Source organism: Thamnophis elegans, chromosome 8, assembly GCF_009769535.1.
Source record: "Thamnophis elegans isolate rThaEle1 chromosome 8, rThaEle1.pri, whole genome shotgun sequence".
In the NCBI taxonomy this organism is placed as follows: Eukaryota; Metazoa; Chordata; class Lepidosauria; order Squamata; family Colubridae; genus Thamnophis; species Thamnophis elegans.
Genome location: NC_045548.1, coordinates 58,812,809 through 58,832,135, shown reverse-complemented (window position 1 = coordinate 58,832,135; position 19,327 = coordinate 58,812,809). Strand labels below are relative to the sequence as shown.

The window sequence follows — 19,327 nt, the reverse complement described above, 5'->3', positions numbered from 1 at the left end:
ACTATTTGTATTTGTGTTTGCAAATAGGCAGTCATAATAAAACCATAAGACTCTACGCCAAGGCTTGCTTACATGCCCAGCATTATGGCAAGCAACCTTGATCTATGCTATTGGAAATAGTTGATAGATGATAGACATATAGATATATAGCCAGATGGATAGACATACAGATATATAGACGGATGGATGGATGGATGGATGGATGGATGGATGGATGGATGGATGGATAGATAGATAGATAGATAGATAGATAGATAGATGAGAGAGGGGGGAGATTTTCAAAATATGTAACTCTGGTATATATATTTTTTTGCAAGTGGTACTATGGTGCTTTGGTTAATAGCGCTACATCTTCAGATATACAAGCTACCTGAATGCTTTGAAAATAAGCTTCATTTTGTAATGGAGAAGAAATAACACTTTTTAAAATCAAATTTTAAAAAGTAGCTTAACAAGAAGAGACATAAGACTTCCTTGTTGTTGCCATTCTTCAGAGGGCCCTTTGAGCCACCAAACTTTATTCTCTGGGCTCAGAGTTTCAATCCTAGCCACACCACCTGGAGCATGAATGATTTAAAAAAATGTGGTATGGTTTTAGGGCTGTTCCCTGTAATAGTTCTTGCTTGTTTTACACTTCACCTCTTCCTGCATCCAGGAATGATGAAGCTATTTTGAAAGCTCATCTTACCTTGAGAATGTAATTTTTTTTCCCATGAAAGAGAAACTGATCATTCTGAGAGAGAACAACTCTTAATTTATTTATAGCCACATGCCAAGAGCCAGCAACATGCATATGTATCATGTTTCTGTTTGCATTTTTATTCATGAGTATTTGAGTGGCTTCTATAAAGATTTTTTAGTAAACACTGAAAGCATTAGTCAACTATACTCCTTATGTGCAATCTCATAGAATGTTTATTAAATAATAATATTGAACTCTCAGACAGTTTTATTTCTGAGAATGCTGGGGCTTTATTGCAGGGCTGCTGAGTAATACCACATTGTGGAAAACACACAGGATTGAAAGTCAAGAATGATTAGAAAAATCAGATGTCCCTGGATTCTACTCTAGGGGGAAAACCTGCCAGTGTATTGCTACCTTTGTAATATTAATAGTAATATTTCAAAAGTTGGATCACAGTGAATTGCATAATGAAAGAAACAGTATTAAATGATTTTTTCCATGCAGAATTGACAAACTTAATATTCAAACATATTCATTTAAAATCCCAAGCTTAAAAATACAGCTAAGCAATCTACAACTGACAATAACTTCTCCTTCTCCTGTTCCTTCTCCCTTTCTTTCTCTCTCCTTCGCCTTCTCTTACCTACAAATCTTTTTGTCCTCAGGATTTCCTAAGTATGTAACTTCTGGCATCTTCAGAAGTAGGTAGATAAAAGATAAAATGAAGCATCAGTATAAATCCAATACTGCTTTTCTGCATTCTCTTGCAGTCCCTAAATCAAGGCATATCTGGCTCTTATCGTATTCTTCTTTTGCTAAAATAGTACATGCTTCATTGTAAATTATGACATTTGATACTAACGATTTTAAATCCCAGGCTGATATGGTATTTATCCTCAGCCCCAGTGAGATTAAAACCAAAATCTTACGTTTCATTGCTTCAACTCCTAGTGAATCACATCCTGTGCAGTTTCATTTGTGACTGGCAATTCCGGAGAAATATTATCACAGCAGCAAAAACAGCTCCTTCATCTGCAAACACTCCAGTTATCATGATGCCTAGTCAGCAGCATTTGTTTATGGAGGAGTTTCAGGCCTTTGTCTGTGCATGTGTATCCAATCTATATGAGTATATGAGTGTGTACATGCACAAATATGGCTTTGAGTCAGTTTTGACTCCTGGCATCAGCTTGGATGAATCTCTGCAATTTTCTTGGCAAGATTTCCTAAGTGGCTTGCCATTACCTCCTCCAGAGGGCTGAATGGAAATGACTGGCCCAAGGTCACCCATATGGCTCTGTGCCTAATGCAGAACTAGAACTCACAATTTCCCAGTTAAGTGAATCTGGTTTCACCCATTGATTTTGCTTGTCAGAAGGTCACAAAAGACAATCATATGAGCCCAGGACACTGCAAGCATCATAAATATGAGTCAGTTGCCCAACATCTGAATTTTGAATATGTGATCATGGGGATGCCATGATGGTCATAAGTGTGAAAAGTGGCCATAAGTCATTTTTTTAAAGTGCCATTGTAACTTTGAGCAGTCACTAAATGAACTGTTGTTAACCAAGAACTGTTTTTATTGATCATCTACAAAATGGTACAAGAACAGCTTTTATGTAACTGATGTTTTTACAAGGGGAATCAAACTCTTTTTCTGAATACCAAAATCATACAGGTGTATAAAGGACTATGTCACACTACTGACCAAACTCTTTTGTACTGTTGGAAGAAATGTCCATCTGGGTTCAGTTCCAAGTGGGGAAAAAAGACACTGGAAACATGCAGGCGGTTTGGAAAGATGGTTTAATGGTGGACAGGACCACATGGCTTGGAGCTCCTGGGTAAAAAGGGGGTGACATGCCTTGGAGATGTTGGATGAAGAAGAAGAAAAAAGGAAGAAATGCTGAGAGTGCCCTGGTTTTATGCCCTCCCAGAGCTTCTCTTCCTTTGCCATAAATGCACTCTGATTGGAAGTCAGACTCCCAGGGGGCAGGGGTCTTAAACTAAGTTTGCAGGCTGTCTGCCTTTTGACTTCCAAGCTTGGATGAGTTGTTGTTGGATGATGATGTAATGAAAGGGCTTTGGGATTCTTATTATGGCAGTCTGAAGTAGGTAGATCTTTGTTATGTAGAATAGACTGGCTCAGGCCTTAATGGTCCATTGACAAAGGTGGATAGGGCAGGGAGCTGCTTTGCCTTTAAAACATGTTTCTCCTTTTCTCATCCGGGGAAATATAAAATGTTGCCTTTTTAATATTTCCTAGAATATTTCAGTTTTTGGGGAGAGGGGTGGGTGCTAACTTCCTACAGTACTAAACACTTAACAATTGTGAAATAATCCAATATAGAAAAATCTGTATCCTTGAAGCAGTTTTCCAAGTAGAATTTGTGTATAATTTATGGTGATTCTTATGCATGTTTTATATTCTGGTATTGAGTAGAGATCACACTGTTTGCTTCCCTGTTCTTAGATATTTTGTTAGAGAACTAATGTGAGGCAACTAAAGGTGTGGCCCAGGGGTGGGTTCTGGATCCCATTCTAACCGGTACGGTTGGAATGGGCCTGGTAGTGCCCACATGGACACGCGCATCATGCAGGCACATGTGTGCATCACACAAATGCGTCTTACCACTTCCATGAGCCTCTGTGATGCTCCAGCTGCTCAGCAGAGCATCGAGCAGGCACTGTACATGCTGTGCACGTGCGCGGAAGCCCCAAAGTGTCAGCGTTCCAAGTATCATGTAGAATTAAATCAGAGTCCAAGGCAAAATGATCCTTAAAGTTCCAATTTAATAAATCAGACATTTTAGCACATCTGTGTAATCCCAATTCTGGAAATTATATCAGAATCCCATCCAGTTAAAAGTTCATGATCTTGTCCCACACCCACAAATCCGTCACATGGTCCAATTGTCTTCTTCCCCACTAGCATCTCCACCCATCTGCTTCTGGTCAGATGGAAAGGTGCGGAGACAAAGGATGACCTTGGTCTTTTAGAAAAGAATGACAACAATACATTCCACAATCCTACTCCTTTCTATTCCTCCCTCCCAACTACTACATTAATGAAACATCATAATGAAATATGAGAAAGTGTGGCAGGTCAAAGATCCTAACAGGAATATAATTGCAGGTCTGACACAAAGACTTAAAAGATCGGTAAGGAGCTCGGGCAGGCTGGTGGGCCCTCTGGAGCACCGTACAGGAACGGTATCCAGTGCTCCAGGCAGGCTCCGGTAAGCCCGTACCGGGGCGTACCTCCTGAAACCCACCACTGGTGTGGCCTAATTGAATCTTGACATACAAAAAATTTAGTTGTTTTCATTTTTTTTAATTGCTATCTTTTGTCTCCTGAATTCTCTGTTATGTGTGGGAAGTCACGTTTAAAACTTTACAAATCAATGCATTTTCCTGGATCAGTTTTAATCAATTGCTTTCTGTCGTGCTAATGCCTAGGTTATCTCATGAGATTGTAAACAGGATAACATGGGAGGAACTATATACATTACACTCCTTGGAGCAAAATATAATAGTGTCTGGAAAATATGTTCTAAATAATGTTACATTTCTGATTTATTTATTTATGAACTGGATTTATAAGGCTGTCCAACAGTAATAATGTGACTCTGGGTGGTGTAAAGCAGGAAAACAAACAGTAAATAAAATAAGAAACACCCCCGTCCCCACCAAAAAAAACCCCATATATGGGTATGGTTTAACAATTGTATTGGATAATGATCCTTTTGCAAATATGACAATAATAAATGGTAATAAAAGGTTCATTTTCCAACCAATGGGATCATTTATGACAACAACATAAGCCTTCAGTGTGAAACTGAATAAGGTCTGGTCAGTTTCAGGTAGCATTTATGGGCTGGCTAGAGGGTTCTAAACAACTAAGTAGCAATAGCAATAGCAATAGCAGTTAGACTTATATACCACTTCATAGGGCTTTCAGCCCTCTCTAAGCGGTTTACAGAGTCAGCATTTTGCCCCCAACAACAATCCGGGTCCTCATTTTACCCACCTCGGAAGGATGAAAGGCTGAGTCAACCCTGAGCCGGTGAGATTTGAACAGCCGAACTGCAGAACTGCAGTCAGCTGAAGTAGCCTGCAGTGCTGCATTTAACCACTGCGCCACCTCGGCGTAAGGTCATGCAATTATCTTGCAATTTATCTTGCAATTAGAACTTTCTAGGGATCCGCTGTGCTTCAGAAAAAAAGTAGTTGAGGAGGAGATGACTTGTTTAAGTAGTCTCTTCTCCCTGCAAGGGGCAAAAAAGAAAGAAAACAAACAATTCAGGCACAGGACACTGTATGATGGTACTTTCTCTGGATAAGAAAATAGCAACTGCTATTGGTCTTTAGAGCATCTCTCTTTTTCTTAATCACATGGTTTGCTTAGTTGACTGTTGCTTAGAGAAAATTTCGCTGTAAGCATCTGAATTCCTTAAATGAAGACTACCTGTAACACTAAAATATGTATAAAAATAAATATGTAATCAAAAATATAAAATGACAACCATCACATATTAAACTAAGCCATTAAGGTAAAGGTTCCCCTCGCACATAAGTGTTAGTCGTTCCCGACTCTAGGGGGCAGTGCTGATCTCCGTTTGAAAGCCGAAGACCCAGCGCTGTCCAAAGAAGTCTCCGTAGTCATGTAGCCAGCATGACTAAACGCGGAGGGTGCATGGAACACTGTTACCTTCCCACCTATTTTTGGTTCCTATTTTTCTACTTGCATTTTTACATGCTTTCAAACTGCTAGGTTGGCAGAAGCTGGGATAAGTAATGGGAGCTCATTCCATTACGCGGCACTAGGGATTCAAACCGCAAAACTGCTCACCTTTCTGATCGACAAGCTCAGTGTCTTAGCCACTGAGCCACCGCATCCCTTATGCAGTCCTTAAGCTAACTAAGCCATAAAGTGATTTAATTGGGTTTAGCATATTGTGGGAACCCAGCCATTGTGGCTTACTCAGCAAACATTGTTTAAATGAATCATGGCTTGAACCAAAACAAAATTAAACCAAATACTCCTCTGTGGCCTTTGTTCTTCTCTTGTTCTGTAGCTTGAGAACTACATTGTGGAAAACATGAAGTCAGAAATGGCTCAGCTGCAGCAGAACGCTGTCCAAAATCACACAGCCACCATGCTGGAAATAGGAACCAGCCTTCTCAGCCAGACAGCAGAACAGACAAGAAAGCTCACAGATGTTGAAACACAAGTAAGTAGTCACAATTATTTTCACCAGAACAATGACTATGGTGCAATAATTTCCATTCCCTTTTTCTGACTATTCCTTTTTGACTGATGTAGCCAAGAAGGTGATCACTTTGATTGTGAGCTGCATATATTCTCTTATATAGAAAGGTAGCCATTTTTTGATTAAAACAAAAACATTTTGAGTGTTTACTGAAAAGTAGTAATGGCAGAGTAGATAAAGTCCTAATGGTTATCCATATTTGGTCTACATAAGGCATTGATTCTATCCTAGCTGGGTAGATCTCCTTACTTTTATATTTTTATAATATCTTGAGTCATCCTTACAACTAATTCCATGGGTATATTTACACATTAACAGGTGTTCAATACTTGGTCTGTATTTTCAACAGAAAAATTTACTCTCACTGAAGTTATCAACTAACTGATCAAAATTCTTTAAATTTTTTAATGTGCTAGAAAAGCTAGCATCGGCAGGAAAATGCTAGACTCCTTCCTCGTAAGGATGAGTGACTTTCTTACATTGTTCTATGGATTTGGTCAGTCTGTTTCCAATTGGTCCATAATTCTGCTTTAACAGGAAAATGTCTAAAACTAATTTGCAAGTGGGTAGTGGAGAAAATATGTCTTACTTTCCAATGAATCATCTTTTTTAAGGGCTTCTTTGTTTTTTAAGATAAGGAGCCATCAGAAGTGAACTCATAAATCAGATGGAAAGAAGGGACAGCACAAAAAATATAGTACTCTAGATATAGCCAGTGGTGGGATTCAGCCATTTTGCACCTATTTGGGAGACCTTTCTAAGCAGTTTGAAGAACCGGTTGTTGAAAGAAATCTCATTTTGTTTTTTCCTACTTTACAGGGCTAATCCTGTAAGGAAGGCAGGAAGAAAACATTCTGGTGTTGTTTCTAGCCTAATCTTTATTGCCCTGCTTACAGAAACTGCCTCTCTGGTTAACCCTTATTACACTGTAACAGCTAAGATAAAGCGCCCATCGAGTGTGAGTGACATTGAGTTGGTTACACCCACCCAGTCACATGACCACCAAGCCCCACCTACTCAGTTGGTCATTAGGGCAGAGAACTGGTTATTAAATTATTTGAATCCCACCACTGGATATAGCTCTACAATTTAATGATGCAGAGGCTTTCCTCTTGAGCTGCTAAAGCAGTGTCCAAAGTCTTGATGAACCAGCATTTGATCACATCAAAATTGTCTTTTGGCTATAGCTTCTTAATACATTATAAATGTGCACCAAAAACATCCTGCATATGTGCAAAAATACTTACAAAGTCATAAATTCAAACAGATTAAGATTATTTTGAATCAATTTTTGTTACATTTTACAAATTCTGTGCTATTGCGGTGTGGTAACAATACAAAAGAATGGAAGCAATTGAAAACTGAAGCAAAGATGTAAAACCAGTCCAGAGTCATTGACATGGTCAGCTCATGTCCAGGAATACCTAGGATAAATGACATGGAGGCTACCTAATTAAAGGTCATCTAAATCCTATATTCCAATATAGCCATTAGTCATTACCTAGATGTGGGTTGGCTGTAATATCAAAGAAGATAGCTCAATTTTGCTGCTTTTTCAGGCTGTAATTGACTCAGTGCTACATAAAAGGCTAGGAAGTCCAGACAACATCTGGTTAATTCCAGGGAGTGCTGGGAACCCATCAGAAACAGGACTAGTGTCAGAAGAGAAGAGAGAGATAATTGCTTAGTATCAGCACTTCAAATTCTGAAACAGCCCATTGGTCCAAACTCATTATTGTTTGCCCTTTGATTTTATCTACCCATTCACAATTCATAATTCCTTACCCTTCTTTCCTCTTCTCTTCTATTTACAGTTTTGTCCACATGTTATCTAACAGTTGTTGTATTTAAGACTGTCTGCTTTAAACAAATACAGTCATATCTGTGATCATTACATGAGCAAATTACACATACCGAGTGTGTCAGATGGACACACACACACACACACACTCTTCAACCTTGACCTATACATGCAATATCCTTTCTATAATTATTACTTAAATGCATATCAACATATGGAATAACCAAGATCAATTACACAAGGGGGGGGGGAACCAGTCTAGCTAGAGATAGTGTACACATGGTGATGACAAGCCTTGTTTAAGCTCTCAGCGTTTTTTGTTTTCCAGAGAAAGTCTAATAAAAATTTCATGTGGAATAGACTTAGCTTATAAGTAATGGGATAGTAAGGCAGGAAATCTTTGGAACAAAAGACTTGCATTTTTGTATTTATGTCCTAATGAAGAATAGAGATGACACATTATAGGTTTACACTGTATTAAAAGGAATCAAGCATATCAAAACCAGAGTGGGTTGAGTCTATTCTATGTTTTATATGACTTGCCAGGGTGTAGTTGCTAGTTTTCCTTTTCCATTCCCAGTCTCAGTACGCCTTAAGAAAGCAGGATTTTAGTTTAATGGCTTTCTATGGCACTTTCTCACCATATGAAGAAAATATTGGGTATGTTCAAGACGTAAAACATAGATATTGCTCTCTTTAAGGTTTTTTTTTTAAGTAACACATGAAGACTAAATTGTGCAAGAGATAAAAAAAAATCATACTAGTATTCCAACTTTTCTTCTCAATGTTTTTGTGTTGTGTGACAAGATCTGAGAGTAAACTCTGTTAAAAAGCCCAATCTGGGTTGGTCACTAGAACTGGAGGGCAAATCATGCATTTCAAAGATTGCTTGGAGGTGGGGAATACTTGTAATGAAATCTACCAGATCTCCCTGCATGGATTGCCCCTGTGACTGTGTAGGACACATAGGGAGGACGCTAACCACAAGATTGCAAGAAGAGGAGTGAGCAGTCAGACGATATCCAAATTCATTGGTAGCCTCACATTGCAATGAACAAGGAGATGTATCCAATTTTGCAGTTATTAAAATTGTTGGCCATGCAGGTACAAAGATAGCCATGGAAATGATTGAAATCTATGAAATGGGCCCCTTGTCAATCAACAGGAATGCTGATTTACCATCATCTTATCATGCACTAGGAGACAAGTACATGGCAGCACAAGAAAATAATAGCCAATGACTTAATAGCCGGCCATCCACACCTTAATCAACCAATAATGTAACAACCAACCAGGCACCACATAAATATCATGCATAGAATATCCGAAAGCACACACTCTGATTGATTGACATATACATATACATATACATATACATATACATATACATATACATATACATATACATATACATATACATATACATATACATATACATATACATATACATATACATATACATATACACATACATACATACATACATACATATCAATCCACATTTATACTATTACATAATCAACATCATATTATATTATTAAATGTTTACATCAATTTGTCTTACCACCAACTTCCAAAAACAATTATTGGCTCTTCTGCTCTCCATACACCATATTTGTACCTTATCCATCACTTTGTTCTTCCTCTCTCCTCTCCTCCTTTCTTCCCTCTGTTGTCCTTTTCTTCTCTACTTCCCCTTCTTCTCTCCTTCTCCTCTCTCCCCTTACCTTTCTCCTCTACTTCACACTCTTAATCTTACTTGGTGTATTTCGGCCTCTGAGCGAGCTCCATTTTATATTGATAGTATTTATAATTCCTTTTCAATATACATATTTAATTTTAACATATATTTTCCTCATTCTTTTTTAAAAGAGAAAAAAGTATACATATATAGTAATTGTATTTTTTTTAAAAAAAAAATCCGGACTATTTTTGGCCGAGATGTAGTCCTGGTTACAATTCCCAGCTATTCTCATCATTATATTTATATAATTATGCATCCTTACATGGCCCAAATTTGTAATTCTGTCTTTATAATCTCAATAATTTCCCATTGTAAGTATATTTAATGTTCCCTCTCCATTTTTCCATATCTTGGCTTAGGTTAGCCTTAATTGCCTTTAAATAACAATCCTTACTGTTCAATGTTCATTACAATTCTTTTAATCTACTATATAGAATAACAAGCGGTACACATCTCACTTTGTTCATCAGCTTAGGAATTCTGTATGTATCCATATTTCATATAATTTAACTCATACTTAATTGTCCTTCCATTGTCATATTCAATCAATTAGCTACTCAGTTTAATTATCATGTATACAAGTGAATCACATACCTCTGCTTTACATTCTCCCCATAACAATTTCATATTTGTCCATATTCCATATATTTTAACCTTTATTTAATTATCTTTCCATTATCATATTCAATCAGTTAGCAACTCAGCTTTATTATCATGTATAGGAGTAAACCACATATCTCAGCTTTATAATTCCCCATATAACAATTTCTAATTGTCTCATTGCTTCCTAGTAAGTCTTTTGACCTACTTCTCTATTCCTGTCTTCTCCCTTTTCTTTGTTTTGACATGTCCACCCTCTTCAATTTTCCCCAAGCCACTGTCAAACCCAGTGAAATCTTTTATATTTCCCTTTGTTGGGGCATAACCCCCCTCTTCAGTTTTTCCTATACCACTGTCAAACCCAATGAAATTTTTGGTCTGCTTTTTATTTTTCACCGTTTCTGCCCTTTCATTATCCCCCCTCTTCTTCTTTCACTTCTTCCTTCACTTCCTGCTTCTCCTCAATATCTGAGTTCAAAATTCTATTTAGACTTGATTTTAATGATTTATGCATATTTTTAATAATTTCATGTAGTTCTTCAAATTCCCACCTTTCCATAATGTCCAGTTCCAAAGTTACAGTTAGCTATACAGTTCTTATTTCAGAGTTCTGCTCCACCTTAAATTTAGCTAGTTCAGCTGATGTGGAGAGGAAGAGAGGCGGGAGCCATTTTGATCTTTTGCAGAAAAAAACCTTCATAATTTCCCGGCTTTTGATTTTATTCCCCCCCCCCCCTTGTTACCTTCCATCTTTTGTTGGTTATAGTTGCTCAAAATATATTAATTGGAACAAACTCGCTCACAGTCAAACTCTGGTATGTTTCTCTTCACCTACTGCTTTTCCAAATTCTGATTTATGGCAATTGGTTAATTAAAACTTCCTGCTCAGAGTTTCGCATTCCATTTGTTGCACATGCAAGATTAATTTATCAGTGAGAAAATAGTGCTTTTTCCTTGAATTTTTCCCCTTGTTACATTCTACCCCTCATTAATTGGAGTTGCTTAAGATATGTTAGTTAGAAGGAACTCGAATGACGCAAATCTCTTAGGTATATTTTGGTTTCCATTTCAACTTCCTAGTCTCTTTTAAAAGACACAATCTTTTCAAATCCAAAACCAAATTTAGAATTTGTATTTGAGTGTGTTTGTCACTTCTCTACTTTCTCCTTTCTGTCCAAATTGTTTCAAGCAAATGACTCTTTTTGGGCTAGTGATTCAACCCTTTATTTTTCCCCTTTTTTCTTTCTTTTTGCCAAAATCCGGATCTGCCCATCAATATTATTTATACTCTCAAGGTTCTTTGCCTTTTCCAAATTCTGATTTATGATTGTGGGTTAATTAGATGTTCTTACCAGACTTTCATCTCTTCTCCTGCATGCTATTGCTCAGTTGCTTTGGCCTGAAGTCAGCTTCTTGTGCAGCCATGTTGCCATGTTGCCACCTTGACTCCAATTCAGAGAGCAAATCTTCAACCTATGAGGGACCTGTTGCACTCCCTCTGGTCTGATGAGACACTGCCCCTTCTTCAACCCCCCATAGGGGGGTTCTGATCCAAAAAGGATCTTGGAATTGGTTTGTCAGACAGAGTTCATGTGAGACTCTTCAGGGCTCAAACCCGCTCATCTGTTCAGCTGGAGAACTTCCGGTCGAATCTGCTAGAGAGAAGCTCCTTGAAGAGGGGCTCCAGCACAAGTCCAAAAGCTCAGAAGACTGAACCTCTTGTCCCAGTGACTTACCCAGATTGAATCCTGCAAGATTATCCTGGGAGATGTATATTTGCCTTCATTCATATATTAAAAGGTTTCCTGTGCAAATTGGACAAGGTTGCAGGTTACATATTAAGCTATTTATGTTATAAGCAAAGACAAATATATCTTAGCACATTATATGGTCCAAGATTTAAAAAAAAGCTTGTTGTTATTAGTTGCGAAGTAATGTCCAACCCATCGCGACCCCATGGAAAGCATTCCTCCAGGCCTTCCTATCATCTACCATTCTCTGGAATCCATTTAAGCTCATTCCTACTGCTTCAGTAACTCCATCCAGCCACCTCATTCTCTGTCATCCTATTCTTCTTTTGCCCTCAATCTTTCCCAGTATTAGGCTCTTCTCCAGTGAGTCCTTCCTTCTCATTAGGTGGCCAAATTATTTGTGTTTTCTCTTCAGGATTTGGCCTTCTAAATAGCAGTCAGGGTTTATCTCCTCTAGGACTGACAGATTTGATCACCTTGCAATCCAAGAGACTCATAGGAGTCTTCTCCAGCACCATAGTTCAAAGGCCTCAATTTTTGGGCGCTCAGCTTTTCGTATGGTCCAACCTTCACAGCCATCACAAAAAAAGCTAGGACAATCTAAAAATGAGGAAAAAAGGTGTAAGGTATGTTCACACAATTCCAATCACTATATAGTACAGCTTTCATTTCTTAAGAAAAACTAATATTGACTTACTTTGCTACTGCTTTTCATTCATGTGAGATTGGGTAAATATGCTATGCGGCCATACTAGAATATATGCATTAACTAACTGTTACCCATTTTCAGACAACCATCAGGCATACAATTTTATTTATTTAGGTGGACTCTTCAAAACTGATTTTATCATTGGAATGGTTGAATACAAACTTAACGCTTGAATAATATTTAATATTAATAAAAATTATCTGCCTGTGCAAACCAATTTTTTAGAAACAAAAATTGTGGAATGTTTGGAAGATGGAAGAATAGGTAAATGCTTCCATGAATTCTTAGATATATGATTTCTTCTCTTTTGTTCTTTTGAAAACCTTTTGTTGTGTCAATGTAGTTATTTTTGATCCTAGCGTCTAGGAATGTTGTTCTGTTCAATATATAAGAAGTCCTGTTGAGAATGGAAGTAGTAGCTGATATTAAAGAAAAAGAGAGAGGAATGCAGACTTCTCCTGTGGAGATCTACGCTATCATGGGCGATGAAAATGCTAAAAAATAAAGATCAAATATAGCAAAAGGGATACCATGGGATAATGTTATATTAGAAATTATGTTTACAGAGCAATACTTGGAATCTGGTTTCTTTAGTTTAAAAACTGAATTCATCATGGCAAGCTTCTCAGATCTGAAAGTACAATTTGAAAATGAACGCTAAAAACCCTGGACTATTTGCTGCTGTTAGTAAATAAGATATAAGATATAAGATGGTATAAGATATAAGATATAAGATATAAGATATAAGATGGTATAAGATATAAGATATAAGATATAAGATATAAGATATAAGATGGTATAAGATATAAGACATAAGACATAAGACATAAGACATAAGACATAAGACATAAGACATAAGACATAAGACATAAGACATATATATATATAAAGGACCTTCTGTGCATGCATGTTCCCACTACCAAATTGGTAGTGAAGATAATAGGATACCATTACTGGTGCAATGAATATATTGACCAAGATGATAGTTATGAATCAGATTGCTTTTGATCTGTGTCTATCTTCAGTGAGGTCATTTTAGCATTAATCTGCTTTTTCATACTTGTACCAATAAAGATTCATTGTGTTGTCTTAATTTATTGCAAGGTTTTTTTGTTTGTTTGCCTTCTTCAGGTTCTTAATCAAACATCCCGGCTTGAAATCCAACTGCTGGAAAATTCCTTATCTACTTACAAGCTGGAGAAACAATTGCTCCAACAGACCCATGAAATCTTGAAAATCCATGAGAAAAACAGGCGAGTATAAAATGAATGACCTTTGAATGTTTCACTCTTATAGTCTTCACTACAATCTTAAAGTGAGATGTTTGCTTCCAGAACATGCTGGTTTCTCTCCAAAAGTTTCTCCCATTATTTACATTATACTTGAATAAGTCAAATCCAAATATTTCTGGAGTTCTTTGTGCATCTGCAGGGGTATTTCATCCAGAACAAGTATTGTTATGGACATGTTCTACTTTTGACTACCACCAAAAGTTAAGAATGACGAGAACATTTCCACAACATTATAATTTTCTTTCTCTTTGGAATTTCTCTATTTGAAGAAACATTTGGCTGTGTTCATTGTCATCTAAGAGCCGTCACCAGAAAGCCATTTTTCTTCTACTGAATGACATTCTAATCATAAACTATTCAAATCCTGCTTGTTCTCCCTGGCTTTGAGATACTGTAGGATCATTGTGGGGTCCCTATGGTTTTTCTGAATTGAATTACCTTTCTGGACAGCTCTGCTCCTTTATAGATACCTATACTTTTTCTCCTTTAACAGTAAACTGTTAAAGTCTCCAAACTGAATGAATGAAGAACGAATGAATGAATGAAATCATGAATATCATGAGAAACGATGCAGTCCAGACAAAACTGCATTACTGTACTTTAATAAGAGGTAGGGATACATATATATTCAAAAGGGCACCTTATTTTCATCAAGATTTGAACGAAATCTCCAAAAAAGGGTCAAAATGCTCCATTTCTAAATGGGGGAACAAAATAGCCACAGAATTTTGCTCTGCTTACCTAAAGTAGATACTATTCAAATTCAGAACATGCATGGGTGCTCTGGTATTTTCCATAGTGAAACAAAATAAGGTATCACTGTAAAGTGAAGCATTTGAGTGGTCAATGTGTAATTCCCAGTTTGTGTGAACATATAGGGTGTGTTTGTGTGTGTGTGTGTGTGTGTGTGTGTGTGTGTATACGTTGCCAAGACAAACTCAATCTTACACAGGAAAAGACTCGAATACAACAAGACCAGCATACCTACACCCTTGAAAATCTACAAAAACACACACGTGCGCGCGCACACACACACACACACACACATAAATATACATACATGCATGCATACATACATACATATATTGTGTAGGAATGTATGTATGTATGTATGATGTATGTGTGTGTGTATGCCAGCACCAATCTACCAATCATAATATAGTCACACATCCAATCAATCCACTTACTGAAACAAAGGCAGCACTCCACACACACACACACACACACCAAGATTTATAGAATGATGGCAGCTCTGATCACACTTTAAGCCGAAAAGGCCAGCCTGAAGATGGGGAGTGGGACCACGCCGAAACGTTGCCAAGACAATCTCAATCTTACACGGGAAAAGACCCGAATACAACAAGACCAGCACACACACACACACACACACACACACACACACACACACACGTATATACAATATGTGTCTCTTTCTGTGTGTACATATATATGTATATCCTATATATTGTAGAAAGATACATCCTTATAAACTGCAAGTTGAAATCACTTAATTGATAATTCTAGATTAATATGGAAATTGCAACAGAAATATGCTTCTATTTATTACTTAAATGAGATAGGGAGAGCATACAGCTCATGATTTTTAAATTATTTACAGCCCCTTATAAGTGGCCATAGGAAGCAAGTATAATTAAATGTTTGTGTATGTGCATGCACATGCAGACCTTCTCCCCAAGGGCAAATGAAATATCAGGGTGCGAAAGTATGAATTATCTCTATAGTTGGAATACAGTTTGTATGTACACTATGTGGACGTTTCCTCAGGTGAGTGCTTGTGTGTTATCTGTTCTCTCTCTGTGTGTTTCTGCTAGCTGAAAGTGCACGTGGGAGTTTAAGGTATTGAACCAGAACTAAGGAAATCCAAGGTTAATCTTCCCTCGGACATGGAAACTCATGGAGTAACCTTTATGAAATGTAAACCCACAGCCCAATATACTGACCAGGCTATGATGTATCTCAGAGTGGTGGGGAAAGATTGCAGGGGAAGGTGTTCTATATCTGTGTTCTGCATAGAAATGCTGGAGGCTGGATATATACATTTTAGGATAAAATAAGCTTTGTAATGTGTATTTTGCAATTACCATCATGCATGGGTGGGCTTCAAAAATTTCAGCAATGGGTTCTCTTCCCGGTTGCTGGGTGGGCATGGCCATGGTGAACATAGCCTAGTTGGCCTCTTACATCACGGTGTGGGGTGGGGCATTTTCACCTTCCCCAGGCTCCAAGACTTTCCTTGAGCCTGGGCTCCGGAGACTCTCCAGAGGCCAGAAACGGGCCCTGTTCACTACTGGGTGAAATTTTATCAATGTGCTGATGATACGCCACTGTATGTCTCAGTCTATGGTGAGTTAAGCTATACCTTGACCTCTCTTGCACAATGCCAGGAGGCTCTTAAGGGCTGTTAGGGACTGAATGGGGAACAGTGGGCTGAAACTTCTGGGAGACCCGTTTTCACCACTCTCCGAGCCTCCGTGTGGGCCCTGCACTTACCTTGGATCAAAAATGGGCCATGTGGAGACTCCTGGAATGCGGTGGGAGGGACCAGCCAGGGGTGGAATTTGGAGGTTCTCAGAAACAGACATAACATTAGCTATGGGTTCTACCAATTCTGGATGAACCCATAGCAGCTCACTCCTGTCATCATGCATTCATAAACACCAGAATGCATGTATTTATGTATAAGGATGAGTGTTCCTGTCTTTTAAATATATATATTTTCATTTGAATTCTTCTTCCCTCATGGAGAGATGGAATGGAATGGAGCTACATAGCAGTCGTCTGAAGATCCCCTGACACTTTCACACACAAACAAAACTTAGACATGCACCACATTTACACAATACAATACGAACAGGAATTTCCTGTTCTTTCTAATAGCAATTATCAATCGATACCGCTCACCTTATATTATTTCCCCTTCTATTGCATTTCATTTGGATTTCACCATTCTTAACCCTCTTATTTTACTCATAACTATTATTTTTGCGTTTTTTTGTATTCCTTCATTGATTCTTGTTTCTTTCCTCCATCCATCTATACCATTTATCCCATATATGATAGAATTATGATTCTTCTTTTCCCTGGATTTCTTTAGTTAGTTTGTCCATTTCAGCACAATCTATAACCTTTCTTATTATTTCATCTTCGCTTGGAATTAATTCTTTTTTCTATTTCTGGGCAAAGGCAATCCTTGCTGCCGTAATTATATGTAGTATTAAATACTGGATTTCTTTTTGTATTTCACAGACATTATTCCTAATTTTAAAAAAAACCTTCAGGTTTCCATTCTATTTTAACCCCTGTTATTGCCTCCAGCCAATTTTTGATCCTTTTCCAAAATGTTTTAGTCTCCTCACAGGTCCACCATAAATGGTAATATGTTTCGTGTGTTGATTCATATTTCCAACAGTTTGGGGAGGTATTTGTTAAAATTTTAGCTAACCTTGTTGGCACCACGTACCATCTGAAAAACATTTTGTACTGGTTTTCCTTGTATGCAACTGATAGTGCCCCTGACACGTTCTATTCACTGGTTGCTGGCACAAGTCACAATTCAGAAGTTTTCCCCACTTCCTTCAGATTGTTTTGGCTTTTTCCTTTTTCTGTCCTTTTTTAGTGAAAAGCAATTGGCAAGCCCCTGTGCCACATCATAAAGATCTTTTGAAACTTATCTGAACTTGAAAAGTGAATTGCTTCTTTCCAATGGGAATACTGTTGAATAGCCCTGAGGCACGAATGGATAGAGGGAGCTAACTTTTGAGTTTCTGGACTTGTGGTTTCATGCATTTCAATAATTGAAAATAGGAAAGGTCTATCTTTACACAATGGTAATGAATATTAAGTTAAACAACCGATGATTATGGTGTCCATACATTCCTGAAAAATGACAGGGTTAAATTGTGAGCTAGTAGTCTCCTGCTGTTTTGGATTACCTCTCCCACAGTCACTGGCCATGTCATCTGGGGTGTAAGATGGTTGTAGGACATTTGTCTCTCTGAGTAGAGCATGTTGTTAGTATCTCAAAAGTTTTAACCAATGGAGAGATGTCTAAGTAGTTTCGGCTAACATGGCCAAGAGCCGACCAACTCAACCCCATATACTGCCCACTCCCCATTGTCCATGAATTCTTTTTCTTTTGATGTAGCCTTTGTCATTAGAATGGTTGAAAGTTTCTTCCTATTTTTGAAGTGGTAACCTTTCAAAAGCCATATTTAAACTTACAATATAGTTTAAACGTTATAATTTGTAAAAAAATAAATAAATGTCAAAGTCTCCAAAATAGACAAAAATCGGTTTGGACTTCCTCTTTTTTCCCTCGCATTTTAAAACACTAGAGATCATCAAGATCATCATCAAATTAAAAAAAAAACCTAAAATCTGATTAGGAAGGCTTATCCTTCAAATAATTAGGAGGAAAGAATGTTCATGATAAAGAAAAAAAATGATATTAAAGGATGTAGATATAATGTTCTGCTTCCTTCTTTAAATATCTTTGATGTTAAAATGTTGTGGAAAATGGGAGACATTGTCTGCTGGATGTTATTTAAATAGTAAACACCACTACCATTCACAAATCTCTGCCATACTTATTATATCAATCCACAGTACATAAATAAGACATTCTGTTGGAAAACTCCACAATGAATTTTTAACTTACTGGTTTGATTCACACAACTTCCCACTGTATCTTGTTTAGTTTTGTTTTAGCATATAGTATGAACATATGCTAAATTGGCGCATTAGACTTACAAGCTTCTGCTGCGCAGCTAGATTTGTACTTATCATAAAATATCTAGTCACTACTTGGACTTTTAAACCTGATCTTACAATTATGGAAGGAATGGAATGAGAGGGAATAAGGAGATATAAAAGTAAGGGTTTTATTAGTGGTTCATTCATAACTACTGTTAGATATTATACCATGTCTTGAGAACTACAACGGTTTCTGATATGAGAATCTCTCTCTCTCAGTTTCTATGTGGTTTTCATTTTTCCAACAAAATATGAATATATATTTCTGTAGAAAGCAGAATATTTAAGTATTAAATCTGTAAATCTGTATGATAAAGCCACTTTATAATTGTACAAAAGGAAGATCTAACCCCTTTGCCCTCATTATTACTATATCTTTGTGATATATGAAGTTGACAGCTATTCATGTACTCCTTTAGTAAGATATTACAATCCACATCCATTAAAGTGTTCAAAGTATTTTTAGTATCATTGTAATATTTGTTTTTAAAAAATAACATCCAGTATCTTTACCAGTTTTGTGGATTCAATGCTCTGTTTTGCTCTCTCTCTCTCTCTCTCTCGCTATACACACCTATAAACATACATGATGCTGAAGGTCTACGATAGTCAATGAATAAACAACATGTGGATGTTATTATATCCCCAGACTTTGTTAAATGACCCGTGTTTAAGGCATTTTGCCACAGAACTGTT

The 19,327-nt window shown here is 37.3% G+C and overlaps 1 protein-coding gene across 1 annotated transcript in view; it reads left to right on the top strand.

Annotated features, from left to right (window-relative positions):
* ANGPT1 (angiopoietin 1) overlaps positions 1-19,327 on the top strand; it is a 146,103-nt gene that overhangs the window by 60,608 nt on the left and 66,168 nt on the right. Inside the window, exons 2-3 of the mRNA XM_032222839.1 lie at positions 5,767-5,922; positions 13,698-13,819. Coding sequence (XP_032078730.1) covers positions 5,767-5,922; positions 13,698-13,819 — 278 coding nt within the window. The remainder of the gene's footprint in view (positions 1-5,766; positions 5,923-13,697; positions 13,820-19,327) is intronic.